This window comes from Ostrea edulis, chromosome 4 (assembly GCF_947568905.1).
Source record: "Ostrea edulis chromosome 4, xbOstEdul1.1, whole genome shotgun sequence".
Classification (NCBI taxonomy): Eukaryota; Metazoa; Mollusca; class Bivalvia; order Ostreida; family Ostreidae; genus Ostrea; species Ostrea edulis.
The window spans coordinates 40,187,845-40,206,442 of NC_079167.1; the positions used below are offsets into that span (position 1 = coordinate 40,187,845).

Below are 18,598 nucleotides of genomic sequence, written 5' to 3' on the forward strand. Positions count from 1 at the left end.
TGTCGTTTAACTATGTTAACGTACGTTATAACAACTCTCATTTCAGTGGTGGATTTAAGGGGGGGGGGGGGGGCGCAGCTGGTGCGCCCCCTAAAATGTTCAAATTTAAGGTAAATCGTGGTATCTTGTTTAGACAAATGTACTAAACGATAAAAGAAGCTATAATTTCTTCCACTCCCGGAGAAATGAATGACAAAATCTTTTTGATTTCTTGAATTACTTCATTGGGAGAACTTAATTTTTTCCAAAAACCCTTTAAATTTGCGTCATTTTATTAATTTCCCCTTATTAAGAATGATAGAAAATAGTAAAAATGACTTAAATAGGAGACATATTTTAAGCCCTATAAAATCTGTAAAATCCAGAGGCTTCCCCCCCCCCTGGCCCCCACCAGGACTTCGCCCTGGACCCACTAGGGGCCTCAAGACCTAAACCCCCTGCCTCATAAAGTGGCGGCGCCCCTCCCCGTAACAACAATTCCTGAATCCACCCCTACATTTCCTCTTCACCCCCCCCCCTTTGAAAATTATCTAGATCCGCGCCTGTACTGCATATCATTAATAATTTCTAATAACATATATCTTACCGAATTGTGTTCATGTAATATGGTACTGTATACTTTTTATACATGTATGGTACAGCGATGTCTGTCAGTTCGTGGTTTTCTGTTTATAACTTCATTTCTCTGTCAAATATCAAGCTGAAACTTGCTATGTAGCTTCTTTGTGGATCACTCTAGATCGTCTTGCAATTTTGATTTATTTCGACCTCTCTTGCAGGAGTTTTCCCCCTTGATTTGAAAATTATTGTTAGTCCGTTTTGAGGAAATATTACATATAGAGAGTACATAATTTGTACGGTGAATTCCTCCCATAGTTTTCAAGAGAAAACCCTCTTGATTTTCTTCAATTTTTTTTTTTAGAAAATTAAAATTACAGGTTGTTGAACTTAGTCAGTTTTGAGGATTTTTACACAGAGATTTGTCCGTTTTTTCTTCCACAGTTTTCAAGCGAGGACCTTCTTATTTTACAGAGTATTTGTATGAGTATAGAAGATGTGCATGTGGCAAGAATTATGATAAGGATAATGGATATTTTATTGGTTTATTTCCCTAAAATGTTTGCAAGTGTCAACGTTGAGGACGAATCTTGTATGGTATGTTTTGTTTTTTCGTCGCACATGTGCTTCCGTCAAGTATAACACGGAGTGAATGGTTATCTTTGGAATAAAATCGACCACTTGACTGCGTTTGTGTAATTTGTTTAAAAAACTTTTATGTAAAGAATGTATATACATTTAAACTATATTATTGAAGAAAAATATACACATAATTATATAAGATATAAAAAGTGTTGAAAACGCGAAATAAAAAATTAAAGTGCGGCGTAAGGCGGATTCGAAACATAGCATAAAATGATCACAATATAGACTGTCAGCGGTGCAACTGACTGAGTCATTCAGCACAAGTTAGGTTCGTGTAAATATGAACAGTTTTCAAAAACTGACTCCCTTATATTTTGTGGGTTGTTTTTTTTTCGACCTCAAGGGTGCTCAACTTTTAATTTCAACATAATAGATAATAAATTATACTAAGGTTAGAAAATATAAAAACTCTATATATGTAATTATATATATATAATTATATAGGCCTACAATATATATATATATATATAATGTGTGTGTGTGTGTGTATACGGAAAATAACTAAAGAAACTTGATATAATGCGAATTTCTCTTTTGTTACCTTGACTTGATCCTTTGTGTACCTTCAACTCCCTTATAAATACAGAATTCATAAGGAATGTAAGAGAGTAGTATTGACAGTGGTGATGTGCCTCTTATATTTTGCCTTCCGTATGACAATTTCTTTTCAAGATACCTTGTACTGAATGTAATTCATATATTGAAATGTATATTCTTGTATCAATGTGTAGGTTCAAAAATTTCTGTATCTCACAAACATCTATTATAAAATGGGAACTCTACACTGTACGAATTGATTTTCATGTTAAAATAGTAAACATATGCATTGCAACAACCATTTTTTCCCCATTATTTTTTCAATAACATAAAAAACGAAGATGTATCTATGGACTGTCGTTTAAATCGAATTTTTGCAACATTAGCAGAACGTTTTCGTAAAATTAATTTTTAAACAGTGACTGTTAGAGATTTCATAGGACATTTCAGTGGAAAATGGATTACCGGTATAAAAAAAAAATCTGGATAAATTAATTAGCAGGAAAACACGATTTTCTCAATATAAATGCGCTGTATATCAGTGTCAATTACGTATGGTACATGGATTATTTATGAATTCAATGACATTTTACTTTTTATCTTGTTTAAAAGGCTCACTTCAACCTTGATCCATGTTGATGAGAATTTTAAAAGGGGTCAGTGTATTATACTGGTCTGTTCAAGATATTTTTTTTTAAAATCGCCCGCTAGAACATCATTACCTAACGGGAAATTGTTCGGTAAATTAAATAAAACCTAACTTTACTCCAATTTCCAAACATTCAATATTTTTCGCTCAAATATTGTCCTCTTATTCTTTTCAAGTGTTGTTTTACGATCGCTAACAGGTTGTTTGAACATTGAGCGCACTTCACTCTGGTAACAAAACACACATGTGTACATGGCAAAATGAAAAGAAACGTAATACATGTATAGGATTAAACATTCTTTTTGAAGAATTTATCGATGTGTAAACTCCGGACATTTTACTCACAAACTGAATAAAAGTGCGAAGCACTTTTATGTTAAATTTGTGAGTAAAATGTCCGGAGTTTACACATCGATAAATTCTTCAAAAAGAATGTTTGATTCTTATAATTCCAATTCATTCACTTTATTTACAATTGCAAAAATTTGAATAGTTACCCGGCGTGTATCAATACATCGCGTTTTCGGATTTATTGATGTATAAACTCTTGTTCAGCTTTATTTTTGTCCAATCAAAACAATTGTAATAAATAACATTGGAATTATTCTTTTATAACAGGACATGTATATCTCGTGGTATACGTCAACATACCATTCTCGGCATATATAGGGACGAAATTATGTTCACATTGTGAAAAAAAATTAATAAAAATCATGATAAATCGGAATGTACAAAACAACTCATATTATTCTAAATAAATTAAATGTTTATAGTACTTCATTTAAAATTTAGATCTTTGTCGCGCATATTGTTTACACAAACTGTTTAATCTGAAAATTACAAAGATAAGTTACATCCATGAAAACAATCAACAATTTATTATGTTAACATTATACATACTACGACATGGCCACCAGTGGATAGATTAAAACTAAAACGCACTGAAATGTTTACGCTTCTGTAAATTCGATTTGGGATGCCTCTTGAATTTTGCACATAACTGAATTCTAAAATAGCACCGATTATTAATACTTTGTCTAAAATATTACGATGAACAGATTGAAAGATTCAGTCTCTAAAATGAACACTTTGAAAATACTAAGTTCCAGCCATTTCCGAATTTTCGTCCCGATTTTTAAAAAACCCAACATCTGAAGATGATTCTCTAATAGTAATCATGTTATCGTCTGCAGCTACGTCCGTAATCATCACGTGGTCCAGATGTTTCGTCACCGCAGGGGAGGGGCACCAATATTCCTTGTCATCGTCTAATTTTGGCACACACATTTTCATACCGTCTCTTTTGTGATTCTCTACAACATTAACTCCCAGTAGCGATTTATTTTTCTCTTTGTGTTTACTTTTGGCGACATTTGTCTGTTTGGTACTCAGTCCCAACGCTTTCAGTTTTATTTTTTTTAGTCTGTCCTGCAAATAGCGGTCGTCTGGAAGCCCAGTCAGAATGTTAAGTCGCGGTCTCCGCCGGAACGAATGAATTGACGCACGGCCTCGGGGTCGGCCCACCTTGCCGCTTCCCCGTGGACGACCCACTTTTCCAGTGCCCCGACCTCTTCCTCGACCCCTCAGTCGAGGTTCAGAGTGCCCCCTGCCCCGACCTCTTCCGCGACCTCTCCCTCGAATCACCACTCGCAGTGATGGCGGTCCGCTCCCATCATTTGATGAAACAGACGGTCGGTTCAGAGGCGGTCGGCCCGGACCTCGTCCGCTTGGTCTGCGTCGGTAAGATCGTCGAATAGGGGTCAGCACTGGGGGTGAGGGGGAATCGGAACGCTTCAGTCCAGGTGTATCAAAAATGTGGGGGGAATCCTCATCATCCGTGTCGTGATTTTTATCCAATCGCTCGCTGCCTTTTGTTCTCGACTTTTCGTCAACATTTGAGTCTTTTGACGGAATACTCTTGGAATGCTCGTCTTTGAGGGAATGAAATGGCTCGTCTTCCGTTTCAGAACCAGAATTATCCGTAGTCGTCGATTCATCGTCGTCCGTTGTGGTCTCCATGTCAGAGGAGTCAGCATTATCGTCTTTTGGGGGTTCCTACGAAGTATCAAATAGCACAAGATATTGGTGTACAAATTCAAAAGTAGTCGGAATATGGAATTAACGATAATGCATGAAAATATGAATCTCTCACAAGTAACCTTTATTTCATATTAGCAATCACAATTCAACAGCATACTGGGTATACCCCCCCCCCCCCCCCCTTCATAATCATTAGGTACATTCCGAAGAAGTACATTGTGCAAATGAATTACTTATACCAATAAAAAGTCAAGTTATCAATATATTCCATTCAGAGAGAAACAATGACTTTGAAAAAAAGAACACTTATAGTATCCCTTAAAAAATACCAAAAAATAATAATTTTTAAAAAAAATCACACACAAAGACACACCCTACAGGTATACAGTTTTTTACAAGCATCTTTCATAATAATTGAAAATGTTTTCAATACAGCTAAAACCTTTTTTCTTATACAAATAATTCAAAAAACAAAATTTTAATTAAGAGAATAAAACGTGTTAGTCTGTAAAGAAAACAAAATAATAAAAACTGACATCGTCTGTCGACTAATTATTTTGTAAACAAAATTTTAATGCAGAAATCTTTGGAACAGCTGGGGTTTAGAAGATTATCACTGGCAGCTTGAGCCATAAATCAATTGGGAATCGGACTAAACCCAAACCAATGACATGCTATATGTTATTCCCAGACTCCAGATAAAATGAACTGAAGGAATGAACAACGTGATTATCAAATAATATTATTTTACTCGATGACACATAATTTTCCAATAGGCCTAGTCAAAATAAAAACAAACAGTATTGAAATGGTACATAGAGTATTTACCTCAGGTTTCCGTTTTTTCGGTTTTGGTCCCCGTTTTTTGGGCAAAGTTTCCTTGTCTAATCTATATTTAAAACAAGAGAGTTCATATATACATATATATGTATAAACATTACATCAATATTAGGCTATGTCACAAAATATTAATTGCATATTTCAGTGCAGTATATTGACTGTAAAAAGTACATAGGCCCTAGTTTTGAGTATGGATATTGTCATGCAAGATTGACTCGAAAATATATTTGTCAATTCTGGTTGTTTGATACAAGTCATGGGTTATTCACCTACCCAGAATTGAACGCCTCAGTAAGGCGGTGATCGAGAATGTTTTCTTCTGGTTCCCATGTGTTAAACCTACAATAGAATGAATCTGCAGATGACATTATGCTCATCACACGCCATTGTTTTCTTACAGAAAATCAGAAAGGTTGGACTGACAAAACTTACTTGTGCGACCAGCCTTTCCACTTCACAAAATACTCAACACGCGCCTACAATGAAAGACAGAATTCGATACTTGGGCCGAGTGCACAACAAAAGCGATGAAATGCAAGTAGAAAACCTGGCAAATTTACTACCTTTCGAATCCTTTTCTTAAGCAAACGTTCCGCAGCAAATACTCGTTCCCCCATTTCTTTTACATCCATAATATTGAAGTCAAAATTAGGCACATTTTCTCTAATTATTTTCTAATCTTTGCAACGCGGATATTGTTGTTTGATATCCCATAATACATCTGCGTGACGTCACACATCATTAGCATTTTAAACGGGCACTAGGTCAACAGGAGAAATATTTCAGGGGGTGTAAAGGAAATTGCTTTGGTTAGATCTAGTAAACGGATATTCAAACCAAAATTTATATTTCTCCTTTTACAGAAAATATTGCAACGCTAATGCGTACTAAATGTATAATATATGAAAAAGACATTAAATGCGGGAAAAAAAAAGAAAGATAAAATTTAGCCTATAGTATACAAATCATAATTCTAAAGAAAAATAATCTGATAAGATAGGTCTAAATGGTATTGATAATTTAAAATGATTACAACAGTATGATTAAAATACATCAATATTGGTATATTTCTCTCTTGATCGATATTTATCAAATATTTAGTTCTTGAAAAGCAATGTACAATCTGATTTAAATAGCTAGTGTTACATCTAAGAATATCATAAAAATCATACTTGAAAAAGAAAGAAAGATGCAAATGCATTCATAAATTCATTTATGAATGGATGATATCATTATGAAAGTAATTTTTCACAGGAAACAATATTTACCTTCTCCACCTTAAATGATGATTTAATTCTAAAATGAATATAATCTCGTATATAAAAAATAAATCCCAATTTTTACATGTATAACCTTAATTTTCTTTTCCATTGTTTGATAAAAGAAATCGAAATTTTTGCTGAAAATGATGTAATAACGACCACTTATTTTTATTTTTAATTGATTGGTCATACTTATGAAGATACTTTAAATTCATATCCACTGTAGTTCTCATTTATAAATATCTAAACAATATTATGGAAATCTTATTTCAATATATGTAAAGAACACTTAAATCAACGAGAGAAAAAATAAAATAAAAACCCCTCTTAGAATTCAAAATTAAATTAACAGAGGAAATTGTTTTGTTTATTCTAAAATGCATGTAAATATGGGCAATCTGTTCGGATTTTATGATGAACATATACATGCTTCGAAGAATTATGACTTTTTAAAATGCAAATTATCATAAAAGTTAAACAGTTACTATTAAATCAAACGAGGGGGGGGGGTGTATAAATCGATTTAAAAAAGATCGTGCATTATACATGTAGCGAAAATTAACGCTCTGAAGTCGAAGGAGAAAGAATTGAAGTCTCAAAAATTAAGGTTTGCTATATGCATACACTTATTTTTTTTCCAGTTCCCAAACACCTTAAGGGCACATAGGAGTGATAATAAAAAAAGGATTAGAAAAATCAATAAGTAAAATAACCCCCTCCAAAGGCACCTCAGAACGAAAGAAGAGGTTGTTGAACTTATGCAGCGGTAAACCTCAGAAATGGATATTTAGACAACGTTCTTAATACAGCAACTGCGTGTATCAATACAGATTTTCAATACAGATATACATTAATATTTTCAAAACAAAAGAAATCGTCCAGAGACATTCTTATTGATCGTGTCGTTGGTAATTTTTAGTGCTTTATAAATATATTTTCAATACATATACAGGGGTGGATTCAGGAATTGTGGTTACGGGGGCGCAACTTTATGAGGCAGGGGGTCTGGGGGGTGAAGCCCTGGTGGGGGCCCAGGGGGCGAAGCCCCCGGAAGCTCCTGGATTTTACAGATTTTATAGGGCTTGAAATATATCTCCTATTTAGTCTTTTGTACTATTTTCTATCATTTTTTATTAGGTGAAAGTAATAAAATGACGCAAATTTTAAGGGTTTTTGGAAAAAATTAAGTTCTCCCAATAAAGTAATTCAAGAAATCAATAGATTTTGTCATTTATTTCTCCAGGAGTGGAAGAAATTATTGCTTCTTACATTGTTTAGTACATTTTTCTGAACAAGATATCACGATTTACCTTAAGTTTGAATGAAAATTTTCGGGGGGGGGCGGGGGGGGGGGGGGCGCCGGCTGCCCCCCCCCCCCCTTAAATCCGCCACTGATATATACATGTATATTTTCAAAACAGATATACATGTATATTTTCAATAATTATACATATATATTTTTAATAGATAACAAACATATTTTCAATAGATATACAAACATATTTGCAATAGATATACATAAACATTTTCAATTATATATGTTATCAATATATATATATATATATATATATATATATATATATATACATACATTTTGTTTGTTATCAGATTTTGTAGTTTAGTTGTAGTGTTCGTTTCCTTTTCAATTTAGTTTTCTTTATAAATATTTTATCGTCCTGTGGAAGGTCGTCCCGAAAATTTGGAAATTCACTGTTGTTCATGTCGTTGGTCATTTTTAGTGCTTTGTATATGATACGAGATTTTTCAGAACATTTTGAGTTTGTCTTGCTATATATATGTGCCACCAAATGAATATTGTCTCAAACTCAGATATAGTTTTGAGGGTTTTTTTTTCTTCTTAAAGTTATAATAGCTATCAATCTTAAATTTTTATTTTATTTTAAGAAATGTGCCATTACGATACTTTTGTATGTAACTTTAACCATAGTCATTGATTAAAAAGCAAAATTAAGTTTAAGATTTTATCAAAGTAAAGATTTCGGTTCTGTTGAATGCATGTATACATTAGATTATGTTCGAGAAGACAATAATGTAATTTTACTTCATTCAGACGCTCTGGATAGGTGTTCTAACACAAATATTAATAACAAAAGTTTATAAACCTTATTATTTTCTGTCATTGAAATAGTAAATCACAATTTTGTAACAAAATTTTTCGACATAAAAATTAGAGCTAGTATAACTTTAAATCTGAAATTTTTCAAAATAACATTTTTGATCTCAGTTGACAAAAATCCGAGATTTCTCAGAAATACTTGGAGTGGCAAATAGCAACCTCAAATAAAATCTCAAGTGTAGTTACCCACAACAATATGGCGGTCAGACGACTTCGTCAGTGCAGAACTTACGGTTGATCCTTGACCGGGGGGGGGGGGGGGTGATATTTTCAACAGATATCGGTTTTCCCCGTCACCTTATTTTTAATAGTGGATATACTCTAAGAAAATCTACTGTACATAGCAATCGTGTTAAAATTAATACTTTAACCCCTCCATCCAGTCTTGGTTGCGCTGCATTTTTTTTTTTCGCTACGGGGTCTTTCTGTATTATCGTTGGCAACACTATGAAAATTTCGTAAGGCACAGGAAGCAGAGTAGTGGTGGGGGGGGGGGGGGGGGGGGGTCACGGACTTTGGGACTTGTGCATAAGGAAAAAAAAGATTAGCTTTCCCAGCCGAGAGAAACAAATAAACACCAAGACATCAAAATACATGCATTGTTTATTGTCAGCTCAGAAATAAAAGTCTCATTTCAAATGACTAAAACTTTTCACCAAGGGCGGGAAAAATATTAGATTTTGTGATAACTGGGATTGATTGTTTCAGACATTTTGAAGAGTGAACGGTACCTCTAAATATTGGAGAAAATGGCAAATACGTAGTAACGGACGTAGAATTCACTGGCGGTTTCAAATAGAACTCACTAGGTAATACACCCAGTGTATTCAGAGTGTGTCACTATTTGTATATACAGGGTAAGAGACATGTCTATAAAAACAAAACAAATTCACCAGTCACACCAGTTGTCATTTTATATCAAAATATTATAAACTATAAAAAGTACATTTTTCTTCCTGGTTGCTTTAGGCTCATTTCCCAGATGTACATCTAGTAAAAGCGGAGGAAACGAAGTTGTTTTCCCGAATTTATGTTTATCGATAGAGTAGAAAATATAGGATTGACATAAATTTCATGGAAACAATTTTTTTAAAAAAAAATTGTGAGAAGCAAAATGTAAAATATACGAAGATACTATCCTATACTTTAAATACTTGTAGGCGACATCTCGCTGGTAAAATGAAGTAAAATAAAAACAATACGCAATGAAATGTAAGCCATGGAAAGAAAAACAAAAGATATCAGTGCTTTCACAAGAGAAGGTACCCCTCCCCCTTTCCCCGAATTTTTGAATGAATATTCGTGAGATATGGAGTGCATAGCAAATATGGATGCACGATCAATATACTTTAAAATGACCGCTACTAAATCGAACGTCTAGGAGAGGTCGACATAGCGGAAACTGGGATAGTTATTTAAACCTAAGTTAACATGATCAATAATTCAAATAATTAATTTTGAAATAGAATTTAAGTAAAAACGAAACTAAATATTGGATTATTTGATTTTCACAAAAGTTTATGATATATTATCAAATCGGGAGTGTTATATCGATTTAGGTTATACCAATTTCGCATCCAATTTGGCAAGGATTGAGACTGCAACTTTAAGGGAGCTACACGGTAGAATTATATTAATGACGGGTCGCTGAGTATTGCTATTTATAAAATGTATGCGAGCCATATTACTAATTCTATTTTGGTAAAGGTGTTGCATGGGAGTGTACTATTCCCGTTTATGAAATTTCATAAGACTGCAGCGCTTCATACTGTCATACTTACCGTGAAACGCTAACGCGCTTCTTAAAAATGAAGACTGTTTTCGCTTAATATCTTTACACATTGTAACGATAGACATTTCTCCATGGATGCGATGCGGTTGTGAACAATGCTCTTATAAGTCTTGTAAATATAGTACGTCTAGTTTAACGGCTGTGAATTCCGACAGAAAATTCCTATTTATATAAAAAAATAATTTTCATTTTTGAAAATACACAAGGGTATGGACTACAATGCTTTTCGCCGGCAAACTTTTCACGACGCTAAACGCGCTTCGTGAAAAGTAGTCCGGCGTAAAGCGTCACAGTTCATACCCTCACGCATTTTCAAAAATGAAAATTATTTCCTAAATACTTTGCTGTAGAGTCTAGTTCATAATTACTGTTTGCAGATATAATTTTGAAGAAGGAAATTTGACAGAAAATTCATATAAAATGACAGATACTTTAAAGCTACATAAAAACCATTCTTCGAGTTGTTTACAAGCACACCCAAAATAGTAAACGAAGACAGATTTAAATATGTCAGTTGAGAACTGTCAAATATTTCGTGTTTTTATGATTAAAGAGTAATAACAAAACACATGTCATGAAATTTGTCTTTGTAATGGTTGTTTTAGGTAAAACAAAATTACATTCCAATCTGGGATTTGAATTCATGATTCGGAATTCTACACGTACATGTAATAACACCACTTGACCATCTTGTCACCTGAAGCATAGGTGGGATTTGAACCTATAATTCAATATTCAAAAAGTGCAAACTAAAAATTATCAATTTCTAGATGGGATTACCTTATTAAATACTAGATGGGATTTGAACCAATAATTCAATATTGAAAAGGCACAAACTAAATACTTATCAAATTCTAGATGGGATTTGAACCTATTTAGTTTGATATTCAAAGGGTGCAAACTAAAAATTCTCAATTTCTAGAAGGAATTTGAACTTATAATTCGATATTCAAAGGGCGCAAACTAAATATTATCAAGTTCTAGATGGGATTTGAGCGTATATAATTCGATATTAAAAAGCACAACCTAAAAATTATCAATTTATCGCAACCTATCATTCGATACTGAAAAGGCGCAAACTAAAAGATGGGATTTGAATCTATAATTCAATCTTTAAAAGGCGTAAACTAAAAATTATCAATTTCTAGATGGGATTTGAACCTATAATTCGATATTCAAAAGGCGCAAACTAAAAATCATTAATTTCTAGATGGGATTTGAACCTATATAATTTGATATTCAGAAAGCACAACATGAAAATTATCAATTGATCGCATTCTACAAAAAATGCACATCTCTTAAACCAAACTCGAAAGTGACATTTTTTTAAATAAAAGAATGAAACAGATTTCAAATAGAATAAGACTTTTTCCTCTCTCTCAAGAATGCAGTCTCTTACAATAATTGGGAAATCCCACGTGATCGTTGGGAAATCCGGTCGAAATCTACAAATTACACTATATGATCGTTTGAAACATTAATTATCACATTACACCAATCACTGTAGTTTCAGATGGTGTTCTCACAGACGAGTTTGATGGGTATATTAAAAGTCATTATAGATACTAGATTTTCTACTTCGGAAATGTTGTGCAACACATCTATATTTCACATATGCGTTATCTTTCAATTTTGTTTTGTGTTAAAGAAGCAACGTCGCCAAAATATAAAAAGAAAATAAGTACATCTTTAATTTATACACTAGCCAGCCCACAGCACGTTACAGTACACGTCTTCAGAATTTTGTGAATATTTAGGCTTGTTATTACTTAAATTCTATTTTATGTGTTTCTATTTATAGTGAGAAGGCCGTTCTTGGCACACTGATTTTGACTGCGGATAACTCCGTTTACCTGATCAAGATAATTATAGGGCTCACAGCAGGTGTGACCGGTCGACAGGGGATGCTTACTCCTCCTAGGCACCTGATCCTACCTCTGGTGTGTCCAGAGATCCGTGTTTACTCAACTCTCTATTTTGTATTGCCTATAGGAGTTATGAGATTGATCACTATTCGTTATCTTCGCCTTTCATCCTCAATTAAGTTATTGCGTGCATCAATTCAATTATTGCGCGAATCAATTGAATTAATTGATGAGAGCATAATTGATTTGATGCGCGCATTGAATCAATTGATGAGAATTATTGCGCGCATTGATTGAATTGATACGTGCAACAATTGAATGATTGTTCTCTTCAATGAATTGATGATATCTTCAAATGATTAAAGATGTCTTCATATATTTGAGTTTATGTTAATTTGGCGCTCCACACTAGTAGTGAAACTTTCCCTACAATACACATACGTGGTTGGTTGCAATTTATTAATCTTTTATCAGTCGTTCAACTACTACATTGAATGAGCTTCTCCAGGATCAGTTTTTGAATAAGGTGCATCTTCAAAGGAATTTAAACCGAAGCGAATTAGATGTATTATCTATTTTTCAAAATAAAGATGATTCCTTTCCATTAAGAAACAATTATACCATACACTGAATTGAAGATATCCTAATAATTCCACTTCTGGTACTACGTATAACCGATGTCATCATTAATTCAATGACCGCACACTATGCATGGAATTGAATGAATGGTATCTTTAAATCAATTACTGATATCTTTTAAAATGTATCAAATCAATTAAACCAAATTATTTTCTTATCCCAAGTTTTGTTTTTGCCTTCTCAAGTAATCATATCTTCAATACTTATTACATTTCGCTGTATAGCCATATTTCCGTGGGGATGCTACTGTTAGTTGGTCAGGTTTCCAGGGGTGGGGTGGGGCTGGTTTATAGCCAGGTTTCCGGGGGTGGGGTGGGACTGGTTTATAGCCAGGTTTCCAGGGGTGGGGTGGGGCTGGTTTATAGCCAGGTTTTCGGAGGACAAATGGCAAGGAGGAAACTCTTGTACTCTGTACAAGGACACAATGTATGGACAGAAGGATACATATACTCTCCTGTATACATGTATCAGCATCCCTCTGTATTCTGAATCATCCCTCTGTATTCTGAATCATTCCTCTGTATTCTGAATCATCCCTCTGTGTTCTGAATTCATCCCTGAATCATCCCTCTGTATTCTGAATCATCCCTCTATATTCTGAATCATCCCTGAATCATCCCTCTGTATTCTGAATCATCCCTCTGTATTCTGAATCATCCCTCTGTGTTCTGAATCATCCCTCTGTATTCTGAATCTTTTCTGTCAGAAAGCTTTCATGTAAAATTCCACTTCTCTAGCCTAAGTAAAAGAAAGTTTTGTATATGAAATACAGGTGAGAGAGGTTTGTTATCCTACTCTTGAGTACATGTACGTGTAAAGTTATAGTGCAAACTAACACTCCGTTAGTCTTTTCTTGTTTTTACACTAAACACATCAAAAACTAGTTTGATCTAAATTTAAAGGGACGTTCATATGGTAACAAACGATTAATGAATAGTGAACAGAGGATAACTTTTGTATTTTCAACATAGGTCGTAAATACCCATCTGGATTCTCCATTACCCGGGTATCCTAAATTCTCCTAAAGTAATACTAAATGACCAGACATAAAGTAGATTTTCCGTAGAGGGAACCAACTGTTGGAGGGTGTGTGTCTTCTCTATAAGTGCAGGGGCTTCATCTCATGCACCACCAGGGCTTAGCCATGGACACACTGGAAGCATAACGGCGGACTCGTCAGACCTATTGCTTCTGAGGATTGGTCCGCACCACTTCCCCTTCTTAACCTGAAACCTTGAATCACTCCTGATTGCGCGCCATGATAGAACATCAGATTCCTTTAATTAATTATGATCATATGGATTGGTTATATAATAATCATGATAAAATTCATACAGCGTCTTATATCAAATAAATTACGCTAAGGCGCTTTATAAGGGTAAAACGAGGAATAAAACACAATTAAATGACAGTAGGACATCAGATCTTATATATGTAAAATTATCAAAATAAAACACTATTAAGATCAATAGCTATTTTTTTTTTTTATGTGGAGCGCTATGTAAAGTAATAGAAATCAACGAAATAAAACATTAAGAAGATATAGAAATTTGCATTTTAAAACGGTCATTGACAAAATCTTGTAATGTATAAGAAGCATAAAAGTCAGGTAAAGCAGTTTGAAAAAAAATGGGTTTTTAATTAACAGTTTTTGAAAACGTTAATGTTTTTGGCAGCTTTAACATGTTGCGGAAGGTCATTCCACAAACTTGCCGCAGCCCAACTAAACGTGCGTTTTTCAAAAGACTTTGTAAAAAAAAAAAAAAAAAAAAAAAATTGGCACAGTGAGTCTCAGTGATGTGTCAGATTTATCTGATTTTACAATTCAAGAAATTCCAGTAGCAGATTTTAACGAGAAGGGAGCTATATTAATTACCAAATATTTTAGCAGTCGTTAAAGTTTTCAAAAGAAGGAGTTATGAGAAGCTATGAACATCGATGAATATAAAAGCATTTATAAGCATTAAACCAATTACAGGTTGCATTAGTAGTACAGTGTATATTGTTTAACGTCCCCCTTGAGATTTTTTTTTTACTCACATGGAGACGTCACCATTGTCAGTGAAGGGCTGCAAAATAGGCCTATGCTCAGCTCTTATGGCCTTTGAGCAGGGAGGGATCTTTATCGTGCCTCACCTGCTGTGACTCGGGGCCTCGGTTTTTGCGGTCTCATCCGAAGGACCGCCCCATCTAGTCGCCTTTTACGACAAGCAAGGGGTACTGAGGACCTGTTCTAACTCGGATCCCCAAGGGAGTCTATAATTGATTCCAAAACTTTAGCCGGATCCAGTGAATGTTCTACCAAGCTTTTATCTTTGTTCCTCCCGAAAATATCAATTGCTGTGAAAGAGAACTTCAGACTACTGTGCCATATCAATCAAGCAAGCAAGCAAGCAATCCATTATAGGTACATGTAGGTAACTTATATTTATTCGTCCCATTGACCAGAGTACTGCATGTGTTTAAAACTGAATTTTGATTTTGAAGAATTTCGTTTCTTGAAATGAAACTTCGAGAATAAGTTTGATGATCAAATGTGAAATTAAAGCCAAAAACAGCTGTATATATGTAATATTTAACAAATCTTATCAACAAAGACAAAGTTGTTACAAGCTGGGACCAAAACATATATACTCATGTAAGCTATCTAATTCTTTCATCACTTCTGGTTTACAAAAGAAAGAAGATGGTACGCGCTTGTTTTAATGTGTCTGATATTTTGATTTTCTTCTTTGACCTTTTATCCATTCTGACAACGTGTGAAGTTCTTCATTTTTATGTTTAGCCCATCGTCTGGCATAATCTTCAACAGAATTCATGATAGAGATGAAATTCTCCAATTGAAAGATCTGGACTTTCTGAATTTCAGACCTTTTAAAATAAGTGACTTCAGGTCATCATTTTCACCTATATCAACATCACCAGTAATGACATGTCCAGCTGAACTATATATCAACATCACCAGTAATGACATGTCCAGCTGAAATATATATCAACATCACCAGTAATGACATGTCCAGCTGAACTATATATCAACATCACCAGTAATGACATGTCCAGCTGAAATATATATCAACATCACCAGTAATGACATGTCCAGCTGAAATATATATCAACATCACCAGTAATGACATGTTCAGCTGAACTATATATCAACATCACCAGTAATGACATGTCCAGCTGAAATATAGGCAAGAACACAAACCTGTTGATGGGTTTGAATAAGACGGTCTAAATCTCGGCACTGTAAAGTTTGTAAAGTAATTATAAAGTTTGTATTAATGTTGTTCCGATGATCGATTGTAATCGAAAATCGATCAATTATTTTATTCTTAGCGATAATCGATTATTATTTTCAATAATCGATTTTTCAAAATGTGTTAACATGTGTGTATTATGGAGATTTTTCAATTCCAGTTTGAATTTTCTCTTTGATCGTCTAGTAAGCAAAAAACTCAATAGTTTGGAAATATTTTGAGTTAAAAAACAAGAGGTGGGACACCGTGAAAACATAATCTTGACACTGCAAACTATGCAGGAAATCTTACCAAAACAAAGCTAAGCACGAAGTACTAAATGTATGAGGAAAGTTTCATAGAACTTTAAAATCTAGTTGTTAGATTTAGTCTAATGACTGACGGGAAGTCTGAATTATTTGTTTTTGATTTTTTTTTTTTTTTTTTTATTTATATTTGTTAGTTATGTTATTACACTTACAAAAATATTACACCCCCCTCCCATAGAAAAACATATACAAGTCTGAAGATTTCTTTTGTTTTAGTGGTCTTAGATATAATTTTTCTTTGATGTGTTACACCTAATAAAGGGTAGTAAACAACAAATTTCTTATCAGATAAATGTATAAACATGTCAAATTTTCACAAGTTCATTTAAATTAGAAAGTTAATTTATTTGCTTCTAATGCATATATATTGAGAAACCGATTAATCGATTATCATTTTTCATCCGAAATTCCCAACACTAGTTTGTATGCAATAGTAGAATTTTATTTGTAGGAAATACTGGGTGTAGACTCGAACTTGAAATAAGACTGAGCTTTGTTATGACGAAGAAAGTTGCTACTGTTGACTGCATCTATTGCTTTGTTAATGGCATAGGGTCTAAGATATTGGTAAAATTTTGCATGTTTCAAAAAGGTGGCAAAATTAAAGACCATAACTAGAAAATCACAAAAAGTTCTTCAGAATGTTTACAAACACATTGGATATGATAGTAATTACAAAATAATTCCCAGTTCTCATTTGCCTAAACTGGTACCTTGTTGACTTCACATCTCTTATATTTGTGTGTAGCCACCAATCAGCGGGGTACCAGTTTAATATATTGTTCTCCAGACAAACATTTTATAAAGGGTTAAAACGTCAAAATGACTTCAATTTCAAAGCGCTACAGCTACATATAACTCATAATTAATACTACAAATTTGTTTTTTGGGGTTCTTCTTACAAAATACTGTGATGTCATTTTTGAGATAAAAGATAGACCCTATGTCTTTAATAAAAGTTTAAGGAACTGACGTTATGATTCGGAAGGATTATCATCCATGACCCGCAATGGTTTAAAGAGCCTGTGATTCAGTCTCTATTCTGGTGTTGAGAAATCCATGTATGGACTAGCTTTGGCTTCTTCAAGTAAGGTATTCAAAACTTCCAAAAGAAAATAGTAAAGTTTTGTGCGAATACCAGTATGGCGTAAAGTAAAAGTTTTGAATGGAATGAGACATCGTGTATGTTTGGTTTGTCGTCCGAGGGATGTCCACATCTACGTTTACGTCCTTGGTGCTAAATGGCAGATACAAATTGTAATTGCCATGTTTTGTGGCCTGTTTATGCACGGACTTTTTGCATAATTATGTAAATATTTTGAGTTAAATATGCAATAATTGTGTCATGGGATGGGATGAGACTTCATTTCTTGCAATTATGTAATGCAAGTGTTGTGATATTATAATTATGTTCTTGCATAATCTTATCTCAACATTTTCTTTGTTTCAAGTCATTTGTTCAAGAATAAATTACCAAACCTCACACAAATTTCATGTTGAATGTGTGTTCAATTGATGGAGGACTGCAAAGCAAGCCGTTTTAAAGTCAACTGTATACAAGTTCATCAAATGGAAGAATGCAAATACAAGCTGTGTTAAAATCAGAATAACTCAAGTCTGTCAAATAAGTGTGTTAAAGTCAGAATAACCCAAGTCTGTCAAATAGGTGTGGACATACACGTCTTTATGTATTGGGAAAAGACACATTCAAGTTATTTTATGTGCGGATAACATACTTCGCACATTGTCTATGTTGTCGTTGCACTCGTATGGAAATGGAGTGCCCAGTGTCTTGTCCCAGTGATCTTCTCGTTGTCTACGAAAAGGGGTACTTAAGTTCGTGCAAAGTTTATCAAAATCTTCCCAAGAAAACTTATCGCGTGTCACAGAAAGTGCCGACAGACGGACAGTTCTACAGTACAACCGCCTTATACAGCACTGGTGTTCAGAGTTCTACAGTACAACCGCCTTATACAGCACTGGTGTTCAGAGTTCTACAGTACAACCGCCTTATACAGCACTGGTGTTCAGAGTTCTACAGTACAACCGCCTTATACAGCACTGGTGTT

General features: G+C 34.1%; 1 protein-coding gene across 1 annotated transcript; it reads right to left on the reverse strand.

Annotated features, from left to right (window-relative positions):
* Positions 1–3,252: 3,252 nt before the first annotated feature.
* LOC125671174 (chromobox protein homolog 8-like) lies at positions 3,253–6,005 on the reverse strand. The gene is made up of 5 exons (XM_048906706.2): positions 5,833–6,005; positions 5,702–5,745; positions 5,543–5,608; positions 5,258–5,318; positions 3,253–4,444 (listed from the first exon to the last, which is right to left on the reverse strand). The coding sequence occupies exons 1-5, from the start codon at positions 5,899–5,901 to the stop codon at positions 3,488–3,490; spliced, it is 1,197 nt and encodes a 398-aa protein (XP_048762663.1). The 5' UTR covers positions 5,902–6,005; the 3' UTR covers positions 3,253–3,487.
* Positions 6,006–18,598: the final 12,593 nt, after the last annotated feature.

Bases quoted from the DNA above. Each gene is read 5' to 3' on its own strand.
- LOC125671174 (XM_048906706.2), bottom strand. From the start codon at position 5,901: ATGGATGTAAAAGAAATGGGGGAACGAGTATTTGCTGCGGAACGTTTG. The intron at 5,746-5,832 runs GTAGTAAATTTG...CTTTCATTGTAG, and splicing joins TTAAGAAAAGGATTCGAAAG to GCGCGTGTTGAGTATTTTGT. The intron at 4,445-5,257 runs GTAAATACTCTA...GATACTTCGTAG, and splicing joins CGAAAAAACGGAAACCTGAG to GAACCCCCAAAAGACGATAA.